We start from the raw sequence: 26986 nt of genomic DNA, 5'->3' as shown, positions 1-26986 counted from the left end.
TTTGATGCACAATTTTTTGTTTTTGAATCATTTTGATATATGTTTTGTGCCACGATAAATAGAGGAAGACCTCATATTTAGATTTTTGAAAAATTACGTATTTGTCGAGAAAATCGAAAAAGAGTCAAAAGTGTCAAAAGTGTCAAATCACTATAAAAGCTTGAAAAAATTAAATTTCATAAAACTAATGATGCAGAAAGTTAAATTGATGTGTTTTGGTCCTACGAGTCCTAATTTGACAATTGAAAAGAATGTACAAACCCACAAGATAAGAGGAGGCAAAATGTGGAATTCTGCTATAATTTCGCATTTTTTTTACAGCAGTACATGAACAGAAAAAACTTTCCATTCAGCTAACCAATTGTAGCCTGTAAAGTATCAAATGAAAGCTAGTTCAATTTCCTACATTTGTTTCCAAACAAGAATGCAAAAATATTCAGTGGATTCATAGCTATAGCGTCTGGCGCATCTGGTTACTTTGAGAACCGATATGTGATAAAGGGTTAAGCGGTGTTGAATGGAATCGAATGACATTCTCCGACATTTTACATTGCAGTTAAATTATGACAGAATGACGTGTAATAGGCATTTATGCCAAAATTAGATTCTTCAAAATACTAATTGTACTCCAATTAAATTACAATGTGAAATGTCGATCAATGCCATTTGATGCCATTCAATACCGCTAAACATAACCAAACTAACAGGCTGCACCGGTAAATTTTTTGCGAAAACAATGTTTGTGGAACTTGATTAGTTCCAACAAACAAAAAATGTTGGAAAATGTTTTTCTTTTGTATTTTGTTTCTTTTTTTTCATTTCTATAACTCAAACTTTCAATTAAATAAAAAAAAATTTGAGACGACTTTCATATGAGACAACAGTAGAGCTCTGAATGTCAAATTCATACGCTGCCAACTTCATGTCATTGACAGATATGAAAGTTGACAGCGCATGGGATTGTCCGCTGTTTGACACAGGCGCTCTACTATTGCTTAATTTCAGAATATTAGTGTGCGATTGAAGTATCATCCAAGACACAAACCAAAGTTCATGTTACACTTAGTTCATGTAGCTGATACGCGACGCTAGCGCCATTGTCTTGTCGTCTTATACTTGTGATATGTTTTGATATTGGACAGTGTACAATATATATTCCTGCGTTTTTGTTTATCTTTTCCTCGCTTTCATTCGACAATACGCCTATTTTCCGAAAATCGGGCCCTGGATGGATATTTTTTCAAGCATCCTTTTTCAAAAAGAACATGAAATGTTTTATATTGGAATGTGTAATGTGCATGTTGTTGTCCATATGGATGCAGTCATTTGACGCGCGATGTGAATGTTGTCGCGTCGCGTTGTTTTTCTGAAAAAATGCCGTTTATGTTTGCGTTTTTTTTTGCTTTATTCGGTTTGTGTGTACGATTTCGCGTTCGTCTGTGCACATAGCAGGCTGTTGTTCTAGTTAATGTCGACTTTCGAGAGCCTTGCATAATATTTGAATATAATTTGAATGGAATTTCGTCTTGTTCGCTGTATCCACAAACAACAGCAAACTACAACTTTTTTCGTTTGGTTTACTCATTCTCGTTTGTGTTTTACTGTGTAAATTAAGCAAGTGGCTCGGAGCTTGAGAGTAGAAACATAAATTCGGTGATGTATGATTGTTATCGCCTATGGCGATACTGTCGCATATGGAACATGTTACTGGTACAGCTTTTTTGTTGGATGATATCGCACCATTACACAATTCAGATGCGATTCTTTACCTGCCTTCAAATCAGAAATTTAATCGCAAAATTTCCGCAAAACATTTTTTAAATAAAATTGTAATCGGTTACAATTATCTCGGGTCGCGGTGTAAACCCATGAAAACGAAAACTTTTCGCACTGTTTCTAATTTATTTCGAAATGAAGCGGCCAACGCAAGAAAATCAGCAGATAGAATGAGGGTAAAAAATTTGGTTCGTTTCGGCAAAAAGCTGCGTTCTATTTGCACCGTCAGAGCAAATATTGAAACGTTTTCAACGTAATCGTTTTTTTCTTCATTTGAGGGTGGAATGGGAATGGTTCAACATGCTTATTGCCCAGTTCGCTATTAGGAGTAGACGTTTGTGTCTAGTTTGAAATTTTATATCGGTAGTATATCAGTGTGTGCATTTATGGTATAGATTATTTTCGATGTGAACATTTTAGAACAGATATAATGCAAAACCAATATGGTAATACAGATTCCCATCGTTCGTTGCACGCACATTTTCCAGATGAATTCCTGACCGATCAACGAATGCCTGTGATAATTATCAAATAGAGTTGTAAATAAAATCATATTTAATTGAAATAATTGCATAACTAGCGTAGCAATAACACAGGTTCCGCATTGTGCTGAAAAGAACACATAGAAGATAATAACCAAGCGGCTCACACAATTATTCTGTATTATTTTTGTTTCAAAAAGTCTTTTTTTTTTTTGTTTGAAATTTACTTCTGCCTCCATCAGTTCGATTTTCTTCCTAATTTGTTTCTGGCCAACCAATGCCAGACGATATACTATGTTTCGAACAAATCTAATTCGATGCGTAGAACTCAAATTCAATGTTTATAAGAGAACTTCCTCAATGAAAACAAATTTTTTTTGAGGATAATCTCCATATTAAATATTGTTATAACGAGCACATCGAAACTCCATTATCAAAAGCAATCATTATATTGTAAAATAAGAAAACCCCTTTTTCTATTTTTCTCTACCTTTCATTCTTAAAAACTTAGCGCAAATAATCTACTTAGCTTGGAACCGAGATTTCGTCAGCAACAACGGTATTTTGCACATTATTCATCTTCACTCTTTCTTCTCCATTAGTGAGTAATCATAACGGGAGTCACTTTATCGTTTTTAAATTAAAACTTGCACGCATGAACTTGACGCGATATAGTCAAGAAAAAGTGGATTTTCCGATTGTAATAAAAACTGATCGAAAAAACAAAATTAAGTCGATTTTGAAATGATGTTGAACTGGTAAACGCATGGCCGGACAGAAACCTGAGACTTGTAAAATGTTCCATTAGCAGCAAAATCAATGCAAAAAAGACAATTTCACAGATTCACCCATATTTCATTTGATCGCTACGAAATAAATAGAACATCAAAGCATTTATTTCAAAGAGAAAATAAATAATATGAGAATTTGAAATTGCGCGCGACGGTTTTTTTGTCTGTTCCACATTTTTCTTCAAAAGTTATCGATAGGAATGATAAGTTGAGAAACCGTCATGTTTGTGCCCTTTTCTGTTTATACTTTAAAATTCATGATGAGATTTTTAAATTAAAATTTGCAAAAAATATAAAGAGAGTCTTGAATTGCCTTTTCCGGCGTTTTCGTATGAATAAACAAAAACACTGTTAAATTCCCTCGAACAAAAGACAAATTAAAGATTTTTATCGCTTGACTGTTTTTGCTTTACTCAAATACGAGAGAGAAACATAGACTGCAAATGGAAGAAGATATGATAAAACGCGTGCCGCTTTGTCGCAGCGCGACATCTGAACTGCTGAGAATAATAGACTGACGATAGCAGGTTTTTCGCAAAAGCGGGATAAAAATCAGTTGCACGCAAAAGAGACATTTCAAAAGGTTTCACGCGAACGGAATTTTGTCGCATTTTGAATTTTAAAGCCGTGATTACAACAACAATATACTTCTCTCTTGCGTGCAACCTTTTGAAATGTCTCTTTTGCGTGCAACTGATTTTTATCCCGCTTTTGCGAAAAACCTGCTATCGTCAGTCTATTATTCTCAGCAGTTCATTTGGCATACACAAAGAAAGCGAGAAAACGAGAAAGCACGTGTAGAGTGAAAAGGAGAGAGAGACTAGAAAACAAATTTAATAATAATCAACTGAAAATCCGTTCCTTTCTTCATTCTCTCTTCCGGTATCGAAATAATCAAATATTAAATCCGCCTTTTTAAGGACACGGTATCTTTTCTTACTTCCCCTCTCCTTCTCGGTCGTTCGAAATCTGTCATCAGTATAAATCATACACTTTTTTGACCGTTTTCAAAAGCATGGTAGCCTCGCGAAAATGGCGATACATATACCGTCGAAAAGTATCTGGTTAGTCCTTCATGAAAACAAGTTCATGCATGAAAGAGATTGCTGAAAAGCTTGAAGTTGATCGAATACCGCGCACATTTCGCTCCATAAAAAGTTCAATTGGAATTCAGCAAAAAGGTCATATTTTGCACACATTTTGAGCACGAATGTCATTCAGTGTGTCGTCGAGTCGGTATCATTTCAAAGAAGCCCTTGAAAATAAGCGAAAAGGAGCATTGAGCATACTGCGTGGCACCTGAGACCCGACGATGACTGAGCCGAAACTTTATAACAGGTAAATTAATTACAAATTTTCCAACCGGGTCTCTCTTTGACGCTGCGCTGCTCCTATCTCACACCATACTTTGGCTTTAGGCGTTACAGAGCAACGTACATTTCATAATAACCGACACCGGAGCTCCAAATAACAAAAACATTTTCATTTATTACATATTATTTCCACTTAAATGAATCGCCAAAATGAACGCGAGTGCTGGGAATCGTAACTTTCATCGCTTTTCATCTTAATCGCACTGAGATGCGTTCGTTCGTTTCTTTCGATTTGTAAATGTCGTCAGGTATATTTCATCATTATTTTGGATAATAATCATCACCCTCGTCGACGTGTTGCTACCGTTTCGTTCTCTTGTCTTTTTCCACCTGTCACTATCAATTTGATATTCGTGCGATTTGCACGGCTGAGATTGGTCCAACAGAACAGCACGCGTGTTTCCAAACACAAAATATTGAGGCTATTGAGCGTGTCAGACGGACGAAATGGCATAATTGAATTTTGTAATTGAGAATGATAGTAGTTACACTGTCTGCTCTACCTAACGCCTGAAATATTCTCACAAGATAAGTATACATGCATACATACATAATGTATTACATAACTATCTTTTCCGTTAAGATCGGTCTATTGTTTGATGAAAAACGTCTTTTGTTTTATTTATTTCTTTTATAGTAATTTTTTATAGATGAGAGTATATAAATATAGATAAAAATAAAATTCGTTTTATCTATTTAGTTTTTTTCATTTATTTTATCTATAATATTTTTTTTTCAAACAGTTTTAAGGAGTATCTTGTGCTTTCTATGTATTAGTAATAAAAGAAGGTTCTTTTCGAATTGTGATGGTCATATTTTGGGCAATATAAACTCAGACACATTTTTTGTATTTATTTCACCTGAATTGTGGGTCGTTGACATGTTTCTTATTGAAGTATTTGAACACTCCCGGCTAGAGAATTCAACAGAATAATTCGGAAAATGCATTTTTCATAAAGTACATTTATTCGTTATTGTTCTATTCGGACAGGGACTGAATTAGAAAATATCTCTTACTGTGTGCAAACATTTAAATGTTTTATGAATTGGAGTTCCTATAGATAAATCTCGTATTAGTTTTTGCAAGATGCAAAAAGCCTTCCGATAGTCTGTTTACTCTGGCTAACGTAAATAAGATGTTTTATTTAAACAATTTGCAAAACTGAATACTGAAAATGGTGTTTACCTAAATATAAGGATGGATTCACCTTTCTTTTCTCTCTCTCTCTCTCTCTTTCTCAATCTCTCGCTCGTTCACTCTCACCTGCCTCGCTTCGAATTTGATTTAACGTTAAAATTTGGTTCGTGCTTCGAATCAATCGAAATATTTGCGATGCCTCAACATGAGTACGTGCCGGAGTGTTGGTGTGGCGGTCTTGTATGTACACTGAGCGCCCGTCAAACGCTATTCAAATAAAAGACAAATAATTGTGATTTAGAGAATTGGTGCGTGAGAACAGGTAAACGAGTGCGAATGTGTGACTACGGTTGTTGTTGCTGTCCTTACTCTGGCCACGTTGGGTATGAATTTCCATTCACGTACGATTGGCATTGCCGTTGCGTATATGAAACATATGAAATGGTTCGTGTTTGTGTCAGCGAACCGTCAACGTTGTGACAGATTCCCACATATGCCCGCCCAGAGCATTTGATTCGTGCTTAGAAACGCAACACAGCTGAACCACTGCAAATGGCTTCTTCTTGAAATGCAGAAAAGGTAAAAATAGCTGACTTGATAGTCAAATCACGTGCGTTTTAAGCAAATTCACTTGTGAAATGCCTGCAAGTTTTGCCACCGATGCCTGAACAAAATAAAATGCGAAATTGACGAGATTCCTTTTGTTTCGATTCGCATTCATTGGGTAACGCGCTTCAATACACTCAAACATACACACACGTGTTCACATGTGGATGTGGTACATAAAAGAAAACAAAAAAAACTTAACTTTGTTAATTTCATCGATGACAAGCAGCAATACGAGTAGAGAGAATTCGCGAAAGCACGCTATTATTCAGTAAGCACAGCGCGCAATCATCAACTAGACGATATGTAAAATTGATTTAGCAACCAGCGAATTGTTTGGTGAATGTGTGACTGTTTGTCATTCTATTATTTGAATATGACACAATTTAGATATTTTCGTCGTCTTCCCCCTAAAGCTCAGGCAAGATGCCAAACTCGATATCTCTCATTCAATGTACAACCGCAACCCGAAGAACCACACGCACTATGGATTTATATTCACGCAAGTGACTGATTCATTTCCTCGGCGCACAGAACTCTCGAACATGCAAAACCATCATCATCATGCCCAAAACTCGTTGAATGTTTTATTTCAAGTATTTTCTTTTTGTTGTTACTGCTGTTGTTGTTGTAGTTGTTGATGATGATGATGTGACTTGTTCCTATTTTCGATCCCATTCTGTATTCCCACCGAAAGCTTTGCTCGGTTTTTCCCTCCATGTCATTCAATTCAAACGTCTATTCCCTGTTCCTTAGCACGTCAATTTTCAGCCCAATTTGAATATACACAACAGCAACCGATAAAAACTTCGCTTCTTTTCATAACTTTTCTTTTGAAAGCGAAAAAAACTTGATAATTTTCGTCACATCGAATATTTCGACAAGATTTTCCGGTTGCTAACACAAAAACGACGACGAAAATGAACGAACTAATGACGATGAAAAAGCTTTTTGAAAAACATTTTTAATGATTGCACCTTTGTACGTGACTTACAAACAGCCAAAGCAATGAATTTCCATCAAACAAATCACAACAAAGTAGTTGGCAAATACTTTTGTACGGAATACAAAACAACAAATTGTGAATAGTTTTGTGTGCATTTTTAGCTAATTTTGTTGTGGGTTCGCCAAGTGCTGATTTCCCTTGACAATCGCACAGCTCTTGAAAGACTCCAAAGGAACAAACGGTCATTTCGTTCCTTTCAATCTTAACAAAATAAACTTTTCGGCAGCACAACTTTCTTTGTATTTTAACACAAATCCGATTGACGAAAAACAAATCGACTAAAGGATTCGCAGCACTCGATACAATTCATTTGATTTCTTTACGTCTATCGATGAAGCGAAAACGAAATGCGCATTTGTTAATTAAAATTTAATTAGTTTCACAATAAATTGGATTGGCAAAGGCACGAGACACACAATAAAACGTTTAAGTCATTTAACCGCCTCCCCTCGTTTAATTGACAAGGATAATGCGAACAATTGCACAAAATTGTATTTTAATTAGTAATTCCATTACAAATGTAACGGGCATTAATGGCACAGCAGCCTAATTAAATGTGATTGGTTTGCCATTTGCCAACACGTGTGCGTATGTGTGATACCGCTATTGAGAAGTGCCTAGGAATCATCTGCTCGATTTCGCATAATTCATCGCATTTGCATTACCGTTGTATTTTAATGGGTTGAATGTTTTTGCACCCATGACCACAAAAGGTGTAAAAAAATCCACAACGCGAAATGGCCCAATTCGTCGATAGGAGAATTTCAATTAACCAATTACTGAAATTGCTATTTTATCGAACGGTTTTGATAAGTTGTTAATAAGAAGGAAACTGGTCCTGTATGCCTTGTCTTTCTTTCATGACACAAAGTAAATGCACCTGGAGTAAAAATAACTTATTTTAACTGGCTTCTTTGTCTCATTCGTAGATTACAACAAAATTCATTCGAAAACATTTTTACTATCGCATAACATTTTTTATGTCGTTTTCGTCATTTTTATGATTATTCCGTTAGATTGTATAGAAATTCTAATGAAATATCGCCGAGATTAAATTCGGACAGTAACGTAATTCAAATTTTAACGGGCAATTTGGTTTGCATTGGTCTCGTTTTGTGTTAAATTAAGAGAGCTACATGTCAGACATGTCGTCACAAAAATGCATGTGAAGAAAAGAATTGCGTCAGTAGAATTGGATTTAGTCCGCATTTTATATGCAGGTTAATGCACAATAAATCTTTCGCTTCATTTTACTGCGGTGTATGTTCGCTCACGCTCTCTTTTCGTATACATGTAGTTTGATATGTGTCTCTCTGGCGTTTCGCTTGAACGTATTCAACCCATGTCTGTTCGGTTAAGCTAGGGCGCAAATCAACGCTAAATCTCCACGAACAATTCAAAATGGCATGTGAACACGATTACCGCTTTTAAATTCTATAAATATAAATAAAGGTGAAACGAATTAGCTTGACTGCATTCGCGAATCCTTTAACAATGAAATGTATTCCCAACTAATTAGATTTATTTCATTCTCTTGCTCGTTTTCTCCTTCAAAATACACATACATACCATACTACATTGCCAATAGACACCATCAAACCGCAAAATGTCGACACAGCACCAGACTGAAAAGTTAATCGCCCCGACAGCTTCGCCCTTTTGCTTCACTCAATGACGTCGGTTATTACTTTTTCACGTCACATCACATCACACACACACACATACATACATACAAAATTGCAACCAGCTACAAAAAAATTTGATGAGAATTTGAGCTAATCAAAATAAGCGACTTGTTTAGATTTTCCACGTGTTTTTTATTATACTTTTGATAGCGTACAAATAAAATTGAACAAATTCAACGACGCTGTTATTTTGGTTTTGTGTGAAAAATAGCACATACTCGGCAGAAATACCAGAAACCTTCATTGAAAAATTTAACACAGCTCGAATTCCTTGTACACAATGCATTAGCGTGATGAATGAAACTCATATAGAAAAACCAATTTCCAAACACGAACAAAAAATGATGTGGTAAAAATTACAACGATGAAAACGAAATGGGACAAAGAACGAAAACATTAGAAAAAGCGCTTTTAAATATATGAACGAAAACAAAGAAGCCAAAAATCGAATTGGCACATTTTTGATGAGCTAGTTTTCATACAATTCGGTTTGTTTAGGGAACAGAATAAATGTTGTGAATGAGTGCCTTAAGTTATACACATATGTGAAAATATGTAGATTGTAGAACAAGACTTTTATTTGATACTAGCCAAATTGGCTCGCTTCGCTCGCCGTTTCGGCTAGGATTCGCCGAGTTGCACTATTTTCAAAACTTCGGTTATTGTCGCTATATTTGTCATTACTTCAATTCTTGTGTCATCCTCGGCTTCTTGCGTCATCTCTCGTACGTTAATTTTTTTCGCAATTAATATTTTTTGGGTTTTATATTCGATAGCTATTAATATGTCACTGACCTGACAACAAATCAATCTAGCTACTTTGATTCGAATCCACAATACAACCGTTTGTTTTTTGGATTGGAAGATTACAATTTTGGCGATGTATTTGGAGTTTGCCTTACATTTTGCCTTACATTTTGCCAAAATTCAATTATGATAACTCATTTTCTGTTCCACCGCATAAACAACAATAAACATTAGAAACCATTAATACCTTTCTGTGTCTGGTCATTTTTAAATCAGTATTTCAAGCTTCATTCTCTTTCAAGCTACTCTATCTCTATCTTGAGCCAATCTAGTGTGTCTTCTCTCCATTTTCACTTATGTATGGTTTGTCCTGATGCGAAGTATTAATTTTTTCAATTTATTTATTTTTAAATGAAATCCAATCACTTTTACAACAATACGCATTTAATATTTCATTGCCATCAATCCACATTAATGTAAAATGGAAAAACAATGAAAAAAAAATGTTCGTCAAACTCCAAAAAATTTAATTCGAAAACCAAAACTGCATTTATAAGATTACTCTTGAGGCCGCGCGAAATCAAACGGGAAGTATAACAATGAATCAAAAAAAGGAGAGATAACTGGCTACACACACACACACACACAGACGAACATTCAGTTTTATATATATATATAGATTCAGTATAAAATTCGGATAGTTTAGAATTAAACTTCAAAATTTGTTCAACCGAGTTTCTATCATTTTGTTGTGAAGTTGGTAGAGGGAAAAACTAAAATGATGAAACTTAAAAGGCAATTTTATTATTTTTATTCTTCATATTTTGAGTAGTACAGTCTTTATTTAATCTATTCTCTAAACACTGATTTATTCATATGTGAAATTGTTGGAAATTGATATTAGAGAAATTCGTTCAGACAAACAATAAACTGGCCTCGAATTTTTTTTCACTTTAGCCAACAAAAAACAGAACAGACTTGAAACAAATGAGGTTATTCAAACGGGTTGAAAACAATAATGATATATATGACACAAATGCAATGCACGTTTGATTCCAATGAAATTCGGGAAAAAAAACTTTAGAGGCAGCATTTTTGGTGCAAATACCCTTGTGTAAAATTTTTTTGACTATGATGACTATTAGATTTTTATAATAATTATTTATTAATTTTAGTCATTTAATCGTCTTTCTCCATGCAATTTTTGGATGACTAGTGATTGCAATTTTTAACTATTTCGATACATTCTGACTCTATTTAATTTGACGTAATATGATTGGAATTCCAGTCATTAGACGCTCTATCGGTGTATAGTTAATACATTCGACTGACTAAACTGGCCAACAACATCTCAATCACAGTACGTACAAAAATACAGTCGAATCGTTCCAAAAGACAGCTAACTAGTGGCTAATATTTTTTCAAATGAGTATCTATCAAAACCGGTTTTTGTCACGATTGTTCTTTGCCTATTGAAAAAACTCCAAACTAAAAAATGTAAACAATTTAACTTGTGCGTAGAAAGATCAGCAAAATATTCTGTATGTATGGGCCATCGGTTGGCGATCGCTTATGTTAATTTTTTTTGAAAAAGGGCTGGATGTTATCATGGTAGCATGTATCTAAAGGATGTATGCCATGATTTATGATATTTCCGAAAAATTACATGCAGATATCGAACTGAATACGCCGTATTACTCATGCGTCTGTGTAATTCATGCAAGCGACCGAGAAGGCTCATCAGTATTTGCATAAAATATTACAGATTTAATGTAAAGCCGCACAAACTGACTGATCCATAGCAGTTTAGTTCTTGGTTTAAAAATTCACCTGTATCCTATCTATGTGCTAGCGAATCGAAGTGATTCATTTTTCATTGGACGGTCGACGGCGAAAAACGACGAATACTTTGTGTGAACATTTATTATCGTCGCTTAGCCAGCGGATTTCTAAAGCTACTGTCAGCGCCACAGCACCACAATATATTGTACAAACTGTTTGAAAACTAAAAACATCTGAAAACAAGATGACAGGGCTTCGCTTCTACAGAAAACAGAATTTGATTTCAACTTTTTCTGAAAAAAAAAAGAATTACAAACCATATACTCGCTATGCAAAAAAACATCTTCCGCAGCAGAGCTGTGTGTGGAGTATAATGTATGTACTAGCAAGAGCAGTCGTTCTAACACACGCTGTGATGCGTATAATACGACCTTAGCAAAGAAGCGTACAGAGACAAAGCACACACAAGTACGCATGGATACGAAGATTGAGTGGTCTGTTTTCTGTCGGAACGACAGAACTATAATGTACTGCACTGTCCTGTGTCCTCCAAATATTAAGTATATGAAAAGGTATAAATTTTATTTCATTTTATTTTTTGAAAAATAGTTGACCTGTTTTGAATTAAATATTGAGTATAAGATTGGAAGTTTCTTTGATTCAAAAAATCGGCTTAAAAAATCATTAGAATAGTCAAGGAAAAAACCACATCAACAGCTCTACATTTCATGTAGTGCCAAAAAGAACACATCTGGTTCCGTTATATATCTTTCTTATAGTGTATCCGTTTCGATATCGCGCGTTGCAACATGTATTTGGAAAAATATATCGAATCTCCGGCGCGCGAGTATGAAAATCGACCGCGAGTTATCGCGCGTTCCAACAATCTCGTGTCATAAATCAACCTTTTGTGTGTGTGTATGTGTATGTGTAGTAGTAGAACATTCAACGGAGCGAGAAAAAGAAGGAACAATGGACGAGCAAGAAAACGGAACGCGCTCTGAATACCCCTCCTCTCAAACCTCCAACTCTTATTTATAGTTCTAGTGTAACATTTATCCAACAAACTGCGCTGTAATGGAAAATATTCAGCAATGAATGCTCTAACGGCATCTATACGGTATAATTTGGAAGTATAAGTAAATGCTTCCGTCATAAGGTTTACCCAAATGTTGGAAATGGCATTTGTCAGAAATGACATTTATAATTCAAGTCGGTGATCTTCCGATAGGGATAAAAGCAATGCAAACTATACTCTGCACGGTTTTGGATTTGCTGAATATATTACCATTGCGCTTCACTGTGTTGCATTTATCTATCCAAATTATTGCGCTCTCGACGACGAGTGTGAGTCTGTTTTTGAAAAACAGTGAAAGCGATTTTTCTCCTTTATGCCCAATTCCCGCAGCGCAAACGGTCGATTTGGCATTATGCTTCATCACACAAACATAATTGATTCGATTTTTCGCATTTCCAACAACGCAAGAATTCTCGATGAGCAATTCTTGAGTGCGCAAGAAACGCTTTTCATATTGCACGTTTATTACTACTTCGATATTTATGTGATTTCTGGCTTCATTCACAATCGCAAACATCGAAATTCACTCGGCATTTGTAACTGCTTTAAGCGATTTATTTAAATTAAATGCCGTTTCAAATTAGCCGAACAAAGTTTCTCTATCAGCTCGCATAAGTCAGTATCTAATGATTATCTTTGAAAATCGATGACAGAAATCCTATTCAAAGCATTTGGCAATCAATTGATATTGATTCTTCTTTTCGTCGATTTCGGGAGCTATTTTGCTCACTTGCCTTCTCACAATCCACTATGATATAGTTGAAATGGAGTGCGATGACCTGACATATACTGCGTTTTTATCTTCCAACAAAATCTTTTCGCTTACAAAAAAGATTGAGAGAGCTTGTTTAATCTTCAAGCTGAGGCAAATATCGATTTGCGTCCTAGAGTGGTTGATAATTTTTTACCCTTTCACTTTCAGACAATTGCTTTCAACTTTGCTCTGCTCCAAACCTTCATTCTCGATTAATTTCGATTGATTCAGCGTTCGTTTTTTTTAAAGCAATACAATTTTATCCACTTTTCTTTTTCCATTCACAAATGCTGATACTTTTGAACCTAACCACCCTAAAAACTCACAAGAAAACAAACAAATGCCAATTTCTCTTCATAAAAATCTCGTCCCAAGTGTTAGCAAATCACTTCGACATTGTTTTTCTACTATGTCGTTTGTTTATCATTTATTCATGGCGCAAAGTATATTCTTGTTGTTTCTTTCCGCTACGGTCGAGCATTTTAAAAACAACCCTGAAACTGATTTATCTGATAGTGGAGGGAAAAAACTTCGACCAAATGAAGGATTTGCTGGGATTTCGCGTGTTAGTACAACATTCGATGATAACTGAACAATGAACATTGAGTAGAAAATACACTTCTCACTGAGACACTGGCTTATCTTTTATGCAGTGAGACGTTCAATAGCAAATACAACGAAAAGAAGGAAAAATAGCAAATACAACGAAAAAAAAGGAAAAACGCTGTGCTTACATTGAAGTAGATAGTAAAGTGATGTTCGGTTCGCGGAAGAAAGTGTATGCAACCACTAGAAAATAACAATTTTCAATCAAAAACGAGCAAGCATAGCCTCTCAGAATAAAAAAATGGAACACAGGGAAATTGGCCATTAAATTATTGTTTCATATTCCATTCGGTCGTCTTTTTGGCTTACAGATAAATTTACATTCTATACAACAAACACCAACGATACAGCGCCAGTTTTGCTGATGTTAGCAGTTCAACCGATTTCCATGTCGAATGGGAACAAAGCAGAAAACAGTCTCTCCCACGCGCAAATTATTTGATACAAATTCGAAATCATTACAAATGCTTTGGTTTGGCACCATATCACTTTAAGGAATTCCACAGCCACAAAGATTGAATTTATACACCACCACCATATTGAATGCATAAATTTTTAAATACAAATCTACCCGCTTTTATTGCGACAAATAACACATTTCCATACTAACACTCGAAACAATGCCGACGAAAAGAAAAAAAAGTACATTACGAGACCGAGATCGAGACTTTGTTTCACTCGCCATATTTCCGTTCTTTTTCGTAACAAAGTCGTCAAACGAGGACGAAGACGCGACGAAATTAGCATTTTACAAGCGAAAGTAGTATTATGTAACTTAAGTGAGTCAGGGACTATTTTTGGCGAAGGAAATGGAGCATAAGAAATGAAGCGGAAATTGAAATAAGACAATAAGTTTTCAGAACTAAAAAACCACAAACTTTAGAATATTCATACAAAAAAATTATTCGAATTAAGTAAATACGTTTCTTGAATATTTTCAGACATATTTTGACGTATTGAAACGTAGAAAATGCATTACAACAAAAAGTTTATGAAAAAATCAGGTTCATAAAATGGTTGTTCTGGTTGAACAAATCGACACGGATTTTCACCACACTGAGCTTAATTTGTCTTTCGAAAAGAAATGTGACTGTTTTTTCGAACCCAAAATTCAAATTTAGATTTGTTTTTAAAAAAATACCATAAATAAAATTTCAAGACATATTCGACCATTCAAATAGTGTTGGCCGTCGAACACTTTCGAACGCTTGTTCGTTCTTTCGACATGGTTTTAAAAAAAAGGTTTTGTTCGTTCGTTCGACAATTAAAAAAAAAAATATTTTTTGTTCGTTCGTTCGTTCGACAATTTGAAAAAATATTTTTTTGTTCGTTCGTTCGTCCGAACAAAATTTTTTTACATTAGAAAATTCGATGTATTCATCAAATTTAAAATGAAATCGTTACAGCTCGAAACGAACGAACGAACGTTCGAGGCCATCACTACATTCAAAATTGATGACAAAAAAATCAACGACTAGTTCGAACCTTATAGCAGGATTAATTTATTTATCTTTAAAAAAACAGTTATATTTTTACATTTACTTGTGTTCACCATGGTAATTCTCTGATATTTAATTAGTAAAAAATTTGCTAGATTTCGTAACATTTTTATATTGTTTCATCAAAATAACATTAAGAAAAGGCACTCTCTCTAAATATTTGTCAAGGAATTGAGATCGTTAACGTGGTAAAATGCGTTATTCCTACATCAAAAATTAAATCTTATCCATTCTTGCCTGCCGATCCAATCCATCTTGAAACGTGTTAAAACGGTGTATTTTCGACAAACAATCTCTGTGTTGAAAATTACGCGAGAAATGTTCCCATATGTTTGTTCGCCGCGTTCGAAATTTCCATATGCACGTACAGTACATCGTACACGCACATACACCATTCGCGAAGATATGTGTGTGTCAAATCAAAAGCAAATGGGAGGCGAAGCTGTGCGATATGCGAGGTAAAATGGTTATAAAATGTAATGTGATGTGCGTTTCACTTGCCTGCATACCAATTGTTGGAAATTAGTGTTGCGTTTTTTCGGATGTGTTCCGTATTCGTGTCAAAGTCAGATTACGAGAACGTTTCCCCGAATCGAAAAACGCAAAATTCGAAATCATTCATATTTGAAAATTGTACAAATCATGCATTACCATGTTAAAAGCGGTGTAGTCTCCACTCGAGTCGAATGTGGCACATTATCATGCTTAAACGATTCATACATGTGTTTGCATTAATTATGTGCGAGATTAAAATTTATGCACACAGCCGTTGCTAGTATAGATGTGTGATTCATACGGGGCAAACTGACACACAAAAAGCAGCAGCAGTAGCAGCAGCATCACCGGAGTTTGAAATCTATGCGACTTGTTTAAATAGCATTAACACAAATTGGATTCGGCATGACATTTCTCGCTTTTCGCATAGGGCCCAAAATGATAATCAAAAATTACGTAATCATAATGGTGAATTCGAGTTGCGCAATTCATCCAATGAAATTTGGAAACTACAGCGCCAATTAGTCGACGAAAATGTTTGCCCGTTTTTACATGTTTATCTCTTTCTCTATGTCTCGTTCTCTCAGCGAATTCAATCAAGTCGATTCTGAAAAGATATATACTTGTCAAATTGAAACAAATACACGGAAAACGTGTGCAGTTTCCGCATTTTTATTGCATAACCATTTGCAATGTATGTGTGTGTGGTGAGGCAATGAAATAAGCTATAAGTGATAATTAATTACAATGAAACTCATTTCGATCGCGACTAACCAAACGATGCGGATTGTTTTGAGAGGGTGTTGATGACAGCTTTATTTGAATCTTTTAGACGAGCATTCATCTCAACATTACATATTGATTCGCATGTATGATTTTGAGTATTCATGTTTTCAAAAAAGGCATCACTTCAAATAATACGAATTCAAATGTGTTCTTTCAATATGAAAAAATCGAATTTCGATAGAAGCACCTCACGAGCCCATCCTCATGCTCAAGTGAATACTTTCAAGCGAACACACACACGTTGCTGCGTATCATTGTCAAGTGGTTGCTAGTCGATGAAACGACAACAGCCCGTGTATATCAAATCAATGTGTATTACATAATGTTTGATTTGCGACGCTGCTGTTCCATTTCCGATAACGTGTTCAATACACGTTTATCACTGCACGCACAGCCTGTCTGTCATAACAAAATACAGTGTAGACGAAAGTCACAATATATGCGAACATTGGATAATATCTCGACAGAAGCGAGCTGTTTTCCCAGAAATCGATTGAAGATTATACATAAAACTTGAACAAGATCTCTAAAGGAAGTGGTTTTTATTACAACTTTTCTCACATAACGTTGAAATAGAAAAACGAATTTGTAAGGATTTTCACAAGAAAACTCGATTATCTTTATACTTTCTGAGCCTAAATTTAGGCATATCCATTAATTTTTCTCACAGTTTTGAATTTATGAAACAAACGATATGCAGTTTTGTTGTTGTTTAATGTTTATGTATGCATTTGTGTGTGCATCGCTGCAAGGTCCGGCTCATTAATTTCCCGAGATGCACGAGATGTTGTAGCGGGTGATAGCATCACGTTGTAATCTGCAATATGAATAGAAAATAATAATGGCTGTTTGGTTAACATCTCTCGCACTATCGATAAATTGCCATTTTGTTGAATGAAACAACCGCTTTTGGTACGGTCAATAAAATCGGCTTTGATTTGGACAGAGATGGAGTATATGTATATCAATTCGTTGTATTTACTGTACTCCGTACAGAACGGTATATATACATTGATATACCTTTGCGTTCGCTATCACAAAAGTGGTAGCTGACGCATGCGCTCAACGCGTTAAACGCAAAGGTATACGTTTTAGTATATACCGATACACATTTCCATACACTTGTGGTAAAAAATGAACCATCTCTGGATTTGGACAGCAGGATGAGAGGCAGTGGAAAATAGCAGGGGTAAAAACATCCGATTTAAGGTCGGTTGTTTGGTGAAATTCACATGTGTATTTTATAATGATGCTCTGAACGGAAATTATGGCTTCGGCTGCAAATGCGACTGCAATTCAACACACGTGGCAACCCAAGCTGCAACGCGCTATAATAATAGAGTACATCGATTTTATTTTCAACCGATAAATCATCGATCAAGCAAAACAGTTTCCTCCCACACCGTCGCTACCGCCCTCCGTTTAGGTTGGAGGTTGAAAAGGAAGCTTAATCGGTTTTTGTGTGCAAACCATTTGCATCAAAAAACAATTTTTCCATCCGGTTTCCGTGCGATGGGACACATGCCGACTATCAACTATCGCCAACAACTATAGCCATTTATCGTTAATTTAGCCACTTAAACTAGGTAATTATGTATGATTGCAGTGAACGCGCAAACACTCGATGTATGTGCGACTCGATCCAATAAAACAAATGCGGTGAAATAAATTTGCTTCTGCTACAAAAAAAAAACGCTAGGAAACAGCAGAATTAATTAGAATGACTTCAACAGCAGAACAAAAAAATGTACAACGGTTGATTGTTTTTCCAGAGCGAGGGACAAGAAGCTATTAATTTATTAAGTGGTTTTTTCACTTTGCATCAACTCCCAAAACGCATATAAATGAAGCACGCAATTTTCCTACACCAACCACCATTGCATCCAGTTACTGTAACTGTGTAATACGAAGCACTCTACCAACAATTTAATAAGCATGAAATGCAATATAAAAAACATCGTGTATATTTACTTTGATCTTTAGTGAACAAAAAAAAATTATGCATTACAATTCATACATTTTTTGCCAATTTACACGGAGCATGATAGAAGAATTGACAGCCTAAGAACAAAATAACAACTTCTGAACTCTTTGCCGATAAATGAAACGAAAAAAAAACACGTTTTTCTCATTTTTCTCGCTACTGGAAAAAGACAGCGACTAGGTGTCTTCGGCTTATTTGTAGTTATTTCCATTTTCTACAATATTGCCGAAGACACCTAGTCGCTATCTTTCTCCAGTAGCGAGAAAAATGAGAAAAACGTGTTTTGCGCTCAATGGCTACTTGTGTAACTTTTGCTCGCAACTTCATTTGTTTCTTTTTTGCTCTAAGTTTTTTTTTCGTTTTATTTATCGGCAAAGAGTTCAGAAGTTCTTTTTCCATTCTATGGGTGTCAATTCCTTTGTTTATTTATTCAATTCACTGGAATACACTGAATATTTTTGTGGAGTAATTAAAATTTTTATATGATAAAGTATGAAAAATGAGAAATAAACTTTTAGAAAGCATCCATTGAAACGAGCTTATTTAAAAGGAAAGTCAGAGCAATCAAACATTTGATTGCGATTTCTCGCTGAACAGAAAGAAGTTTAAAAAATTAATTCAAAACCAGTAATCAATAATAATTTTTGTTTGTCCACAATTTATTTATTTATTTATTTAAGTAAAAGATAGAATCATATACAATATATGCATATTTTACAGCAGTTCATTTGACCAGTCCATATTGATTGATTGCAAAAAGAAAAAAAAACAATTAATTATTTAAAATATGTTTTAAATTTTAACTTTTTTAGTGTTTTGGAAGATTCTTTTATTTGGTTTTGATTTTACTTTTATTAAAGAAAATATAAAACTATCGATGAAATACTCCAATTGCGTCAATTGCATTTTCTAACGACTATAATTTCACGTCCAGTTGTAACTTTTAGCGTTCAACAATTTTAAATTAACATGTTTTTGGCTTGTAAAACTTGGATGGTGTTAAAAATTCCACTTTGGTCGTAATGTTTCCGAGTTCTTGACATGAAAATTTGAAATACTTTGAGCTGTTTGTGTTCCATTTTGATTTAAATTGTTCTTATTTTCTTGTTTTTTGCAGGTGGATTTAGGAATGACAAAATGTCCGCCGGTGCAATGTTTAGTAGAGGAATAAATAGTATAAGTGCATCAAGAATCATGCGAATGACATCAAAATTGTTTGAAACGTTTGCGCTAGCTTCGACAACGGTGTTGTTGTTGAGCAGCGTCACTGTGACAGCTGCCGCATCGGTAACAATCGGATTTGCGGAGCAACCTCAACTTCAACCACATGCAGCTGCATTAATTTCATCACCATCTGCTTCCGCTTCAGCGTCCGCGTTGTCCATCACTAAACCCGATTATGGAATTACGAATGTAACCGCACAAATTGGAACAAATGCATATCTGCCGTGTAAAGTAAGTGGCTAATATATTTCTCTCTCTTTCTATTTGCTTCTTTTTTCCGCTTGGAAATGACACTGCGATAGTTTCCGAGTACGAATAAGTTGAATGATGAATTTGGAAATCGAATTGGATACATTTGATTTGATTTCGATGGATTCCAATTTGGTCGACATTGAACGCTTTTAGGGATGCTAAGTAAATATTTATTCACTTATTGGTTTTCGACACGTTACAATTCAGAATACGTTAATTAGTTGGACTTACATTTGAATCCATGATGATCGAAGTGTTAACTCCAATCAATCGACCCTTATGTTGAATGTGAAATTCAAATACGGATACAAAAAAACATGGTCCATTCTTAAAAAGGTTTGTCTCAAAATTCATTCAAACTCTTGAAAAAGGCACATAGAACGAACTCGCCACTCGAAATTCATTACCAGAACGTGCATATAATCACTCTAGCTACATTTGCTTCACAATATATGTATTCCAATGAGCTGAAGCGAAAGAGAGATAGAGTTTATAAGTTATAAATTATAACTAATCCAATTCGTAAAATTCACTGAGTGAAAATGGGCCAATGGGCCACAGTACAAAAGTTGAAACAAATATTGCATCTCTTCTCGAGCAGACAAGAGAGATAATAAATTTGCAATAAATGATGTGGTTTGCACGCTCATTGCGAAAATACAACCGAGGGATGAGATTATTAACTTTCTCTATTTCAAGCAATTTACTGCACTCGGTCTCATTCCGCATTTGTATGCAATTTTTTTTCTGTTTGAGTTTCGGTGTAACTTTTCATTGCTAAATTTATCTTTTCGAATAGTTGTTGATTTTTTATTCTGTTGTTGTGTAGCTGTGTTGCACAGCTCATTTTGTGGAAGTTTTATCGTTTGTTTTGTATTGTGCGGTTTCGATGATGCGCAACATATTCAAATGGGGATGAAAAAGTTTATAGAACGAGAACATTGCTCATAATAAAACATTTTTGTCGAGCCGAATTTAGGTGGGAACCATAACCCAAAACGGAAAAAAACTAAATTCCAAGTGAACAAATTGCGGTGGGTGAACAAGAACGGAAAAATGAATCATCTCAAGCATATTGGAGCTTGTTTTGATATCAAGCTGTGTGGCCAAATGACAACTATGCTCTCTGCGCTTCATAGCCAAAGACAAGTGCTCGAATTACGAACTGTGAGAGTTTTACTGAATTCTCGAATTGGTTTTTGCTTGTGGAAAAATATTTTAAGTTTTGTTTGATACTGATTTGGAAACAATATGACGCCGATGATGGGTCTAGGGAGGTGGTGGTGGTGGTGATGGTAGCAGCTTCGTCGGAAATGTAGCAACAGCGCAATATGTCAATGTGATTCTGCTGATGACCAAATCCATAGTGTAAACAAAGCAATGTATGCGGAACAATCGACAGAGAAATAGAGAAGGAGAAAGCAGAACAGCCGATGCAAACAGATGAATAAACAGACGCTTTGCGTCTGTGCAGATGCAATTTTGATTTTCAACTGAATACGATTTGTTTGCCTATTTATTATATGATTACCATCTATTGTATTATATTGTGCTCAGTGGCCGGTTTTGGTTCTTACTTGATTTTCCCTTTGTCGTTCGTTCGCTTGTTCGAGTTCTCGATAAGAAGCTCAAGCGGTTGTTGCTGTTGTTATTTATATTGGTCGGTGAAAACGTTGCAAAATTCATTTGAAATGCGATTATGTGAGCTTTTGGTTGAGAGAAGCGTGTTTTGGCCAATGCAACCGAATTTCATACTGGCGGCTTGCAAACAAGCGACAGACAGTGAGAGGGAAAGAACCACTAGACGCAGTTTGTATTTCAGTTTTAACTGGCGCCGAGAAGATAAAGTTGACTTGTTTAACCCAACATTTTACAAATTGCGCTCAACTCAAACAATTTTATTTGACAATTTTACGGTGTACTCTTCTACATCTCTCCCGTTTTCTCGCTCTCTCTCGTTTTGGCTCGCTTGTTCGCCACACGGGATATCGCTTTACATTTGCTGGATATTTAAACCTCATGGTAACTCAAACATGGACGATTCTATTCTCTCGCCATACACCTTTTCTCTGTAACTCTTCGTTTCTCTTGTGCATGTGAGCCAGCTGCAAACACCGAAAATCTCCTCTAATTATTCATTGTTTCGAAAAAGATTAAACTATTTTTTCCTTGTGTGTTTACCGAATTGCTTTGTCCGAAGCATTGAAAATTGAATTCATTTTTGCTCTCTGGCGAGCTCAATTAAATTACACTGAGACAAAAAAAACTCCGAAACTTTTGTTTTTGGATAATTCGTGGAAAAGTTGCCAGCTTTATATAAAAAAAAACTTGCCAAATAATGTGTTTGAGCTTTTGGAATTCAAAATAATAAAATTATCCGAAAAATACTGTATTTACATTCTCATGTGCATAAAATTGCATTCTATAAGTCGATTATTATTGAACCAATGCCGTTCTTCAACTCAAGAGCGGATTTTATTGCATTTTGACCGCGCGTCAGAACTCGTTCAGTACACATATTAAAAAGCATAAATTCGTTTGGCTGTAAGACTAGATTCATGTAAATGGTTCCGCTTACCATTTTCATCCAAATTCAGGTACACATTTCAATCGATATACAGCGTAAGCCCTGAATTCAGAATTTGTCGACAGACAATTTAACTTTAGCAAAATGGTTGACAATCGTGGGTATTGTCCGTGCGTAATGGTCATGAGAACAGCAGGGGGATACAGCATTTGCTTTTACGATTATGATATTCGCTCAATAAATAACCATTTAGCTAATCGGATTTCATTTTGGTCTCGGTGCAAATTCATCGTTTTACGACGTCATTTTCATTCACTGAAATTGCACCAACTGTTATTTTTTTCGCTCTTCGAATGGCTAAAATAATTTGATTCTTTTTTCCTTTTCTCGCTTTTTCTCTGTGCTCAGGTGAGACTAGTTTTCAACAAATCGGTGTCATGGGTGCGCGTCCGCGATGATCACATTTTAACCGTTGATCAAATCACATTTATCGCCGATGAACGCTTCCATGCATATCATGCCATGGAAAATGGTGCGACTCAATCGTCGGCCACGTCAACATTATCAAATCAACGACGGCAATTAGCTGGTGCTGTACAAAAAACCAACAACGACCATAACAACACTACAAATTCAGCAAATTCACCGTGGACATTGCAAATTAAATACGTTCAAGCTAGAGATGCTGGTCTTTATGAATGCCAAATTTCAGCCGAACCAAAAATTAGCGCCCGTGTTTATTTGCACGTAGTGGGTAAGTGTAATGGAAAATCGATAACATTTTCCTTTGGACTGAAATCATGTTATCTTTTATTTAAAATGTATCTAATTTTGCAGTTCCAAAAACAGAACCGATGGGTGATACTGTGCGTTATGTGAAAGAGGGTAGCCGAGTGACATTGCATTGTGTCATTAGTGGCGCAATTGATCCACCGTTGTACGTGATTTGGTACCATGGACAACAACAAATCTTTCCTGATAATGGAAGGCACTGGAAAACAGAAGTCTCCCATCAAGATATGCATTCGAACAAATTGGGCAAATCTGGCGATGAAACTGAACCGCTTGCCTCAAGCCAACAATCCATGTTCGATTCAAGAAAAACGGTGAGAGTTTATTTTGCACCTTTTTTTCTTTTCTCCCGCTGTTTTCTTACATTTTGAACAGAAAAAAATCCTTCTTGATATAGACCAAGGAGCTTGACTTAATAAACCACCCAATTTCCCTTGAATAGCTCATGAAATCATAACAATGTTAATATAATTTTTGGTTCTTTATTTTAGGTTGGTACTTTGTATATTCCAACAATCAAGAAGAAAGATTCCGGTAATTATACATGCAATCCATCAAATAGTCCAAGCGTCACCATTGTACTACATGTTATCAATGGTAAGTGGATTAACTCATATTTCCCTAATTAAACCGCCCATAGGTATGGTTTACTTCTGCTGTCCTTCATTGGAATTTTTTCTCCTCTCGTCAGTCCGAAAAATAAATATAACTTTGAATATTTGATGACGGAAATTTTCTTGAGTTTGCTTGACCAATGACCAAAAATGTGTTGTTTTCATTATATCAGAAGATTGAATGGTTTCCTACTTTTGGAACGGATATTTCTTTTTTGGGGCTAATTGAGCATGTAGTTCATGTCAAATTCATATAAAATTCAATTTGATTGCTTCCAAAAAAAGCGACATTTGCTATACGCGATATCATCATCGAACACACAATCGAAGCGTGATAGTAGATGATGGCTTTTGTTCACAAGCAAATAAAATGAATGTTTGATTGGATGCCGCGGGCAAATTTGCATTTGATGTCGATCAAATCGTGTACACACAAACACATACACAAAACGATCCAACAACCACAATTTTCAATTACACCCATAAAATTTAGTGTACGCACGTGTTAATATGTAATTAGCTCAAAAATAAATGAAGCTAAACCACATATACAGTGAAAGAGAAAGAGAGAAAGAGAGAAAGAGAGAGAGAAAGAGAGAGAGAAAGAGAGATAGAGAGAGTAGAGTAGAGTTAAAATGAAAGAGTGAGAGAGTGTTCGGTTTGCTATAGCGCGATTTGAAATCAGCGATAAACCCCATTTTATGTTCAATCGCACAACTTACACTTTGATTTAGTCAGAATATATGAATTTCCATTTAATGCTACCGAATGCAACATTAATGAACATGTTACACACGGTTCGATGCCATTGTCATTGGTCGTTGACAGAAATAATCAATTGTTTTTTAACCGGTTGTACCACTTTGGCTTCATCACCGCTTTGGCAATTCCATTTTCATCTCTAATGAAGCAATAAATTTCTTTCTCTCGCTCTCTCTGTACCTGAAAGCAAAAGGACACTATTTACCCAATGGCGTACATTTCAGTTTGGTCAGTTTGATAATGTATAATTTAATAATTTCTCTACCTGACCTATCTCCTTTTTTTTGAATAATGAATCATATATTTTCGTTTTTGTTTTTCTCAATGCAGGTGAATATTCGGCGTCGGCCATCACATCATCATCATCATCATCATCCGGCCCTGAATATCAACGAAAGTCATTTAATCGCTTTTTAAATATTGTATGCTTTGGCATTACGTTAATTACACTGTTAATCACCACATGACAATACAGCGAAATTGAATTATCGTCCAGTAAGTGAACGATGGAAATTCTGCTGCCGTTGCGTACACGCTCGTCCGATAACCTCTCCCGCTTATTTCAAATAACACTTCGGTTGTTCGCCGAAGAGAAATATGTTCACGACGGCAAAAACAACACTAACACATAAAACTTCTACATAGATTTATACCTGACATTTAAAAAAACATATGTTATTATATATAAGGATATTAAGGGTGGTAAAGTCAGTACCAAACTGCATCTTTCGCTAGCAAATTGATGGATTGATGACGCAAATACATTCACTCACTCACGAATGACAAACAGTTTATGTTTAAACCATGAAATATGTATGAACATACATTGGAACAGATGGATGAAGGCGTCCAAAAATAGAGCTGATGAGTCGAAGGTAATAAAATTTAACCGAATGACTGATGCAAAAGCATCGATTAAAATAGCGTTATTTCAACTGCGAACACGGGAAAAGTCGACGAAACGTTTCTTTTTTTTTTTAACTCGAATCACTTCGTTTTTTTTTGTAATTTTCAATTTTTGTTTGAAAAATGCTCAGGCAAACCCGTTGTCCAAACTATAATAATTTGACGTCGTGCATTCTGCTTAATATTTCCACCATCATTCTCACCGGTTTTTTTTAACGTTCACAAGCAAAAACCAGCGCACACGAGACCTGAAAAATGTTTTTGCTGCCAAAACTTTTGCCCAACTTAAATCTCCATTCGATGTAATTTACTTCCTGAGCGAGCACATGGTTTTTATTGAATTTCGAAATCACTAGATTCGCTTGGTGCTGGTGAGTTTCTTCTCTTCGGTCTTTTTTCTATAGTCACATGTTATGCGTGATCTTCCGCATTTCTGTTTTACAAAATTTTCTTCGGCGGTTTTGTGGCCAGAAATACAAAAGAAGCGATTTTTTTATTTGACTTGTGGTTTTTAATAGCTGCTGTAAATCCCAATCGTTCTCACGGGGGTGCTGTGCCGTGTTGGACCGTTCGCTTGAATTCTCTGCGGAGTCAATCTATGTTTACACTGGTTCAAGAACAAAATGTACGTCGCTCTTTTGCGACAAATAAAATCGACCACAGAAACCACATCGCGCACATTCAAAACAATGACGATGATGGAAAGTTGAGATTATACCAGAGGAACCGAAATTACTCATACAACGATATCATCTGTAACACAGTTAATTTTTTTTCTTCGATGTTGTGACTGCAACTTCTTTTCGTTCTCCGATTTCAGTTCATGACACAAATCCAGATAAAAGTTGTCAAGTGTTGTTTATTCACCGTGGACCAAAACAAAATTTAAAAAAAAAACGTGTTCACAACTTCGAGAGATTCACTTCTCAAAAACTAGTAGAAATAAGAGAGACAACAACATTTGCTACAATTGACCAGTTTTTCCCAGCACTTTGGAACGCAATGGATTTTCAGGATGCGCACACAATGATGGATTTGTTTACTTCACAACTTTAACATTGCCGCTTACAAATGATAAACACTCTGTTTCACAAAAGTACATTTGGAATTCGAGTGTCAAGTTCACCGTTGCAAACAAACAAAAAAACAATATTTTCAAATCAAGACCAATGGAAACCAATTCAAAATTTGTTTGAAACATTTCGGATTAATGTGATGAAACCAGAGCGGTCAACGAGCGCTCGTTCGTTCGTTCGTATGCGAACATGTTCGTTTGTTCGTTCGTTCGTTCGTAGAATCTACGAACATGTTCGTTCGTTCG

General features: G+C 35.5%; 1 protein-coding gene across 2 annotated transcripts in view; it reads left to right on the top strand.

The window, feature by feature from the left end:
* LOC129568256 (uncharacterized) overlaps positions 1 to 26881 on the top strand; it is a 118418-nt gene extending 91537 nt beyond the window's left edge. For both annotated transcript variants that reach the window (XM_055445929.1, XM_055445928.1), the window contains 5 exons: positions 19706 to 20043; positions 23000 to 23345; positions 23429 to 23697; positions 23875 to 23980; positions 25090 to 26881. In XM_055445929.1, coding sequence (XP_055301904.1) covers positions 19726 to 20043; positions 23000 to 23345; positions 23429 to 23697; positions 23875 to 23980; positions 25090 to 25226 — 1176 coding nt within the window. In that variant the 5' untranslated portion in view covers positions 19706 to 19725 and the 3' untranslated portion in view covers positions 25227 to 26881. The remainder of the gene's footprint in view (positions 1 to 19705; positions 20044 to 22999; positions 23346 to 23428; positions 23698 to 23874; positions 23981 to 25089) is intronic.
* The last annotated feature ends 105 nt before the right edge of the window (positions 26882 to 26986 follow it).

This window comes from Sitodiplosis mosellana, unplaced genomic scaffold, assembly GCF_009176505.1.
Source record: "Sitodiplosis mosellana isolate CC-2019 unplaced genomic scaffold, AAFC_SMos_1.0 Smas_scaffold_17, whole genome shotgun sequence".
Classification (NCBI taxonomy): domain Eukaryota; kingdom Metazoa; phylum Arthropoda; class Insecta; order Diptera; family Cecidomyiidae; genus Sitodiplosis; species Sitodiplosis mosellana.
This window is presented reverse-complemented; position numbering and strand designations above follow the sequence as displayed.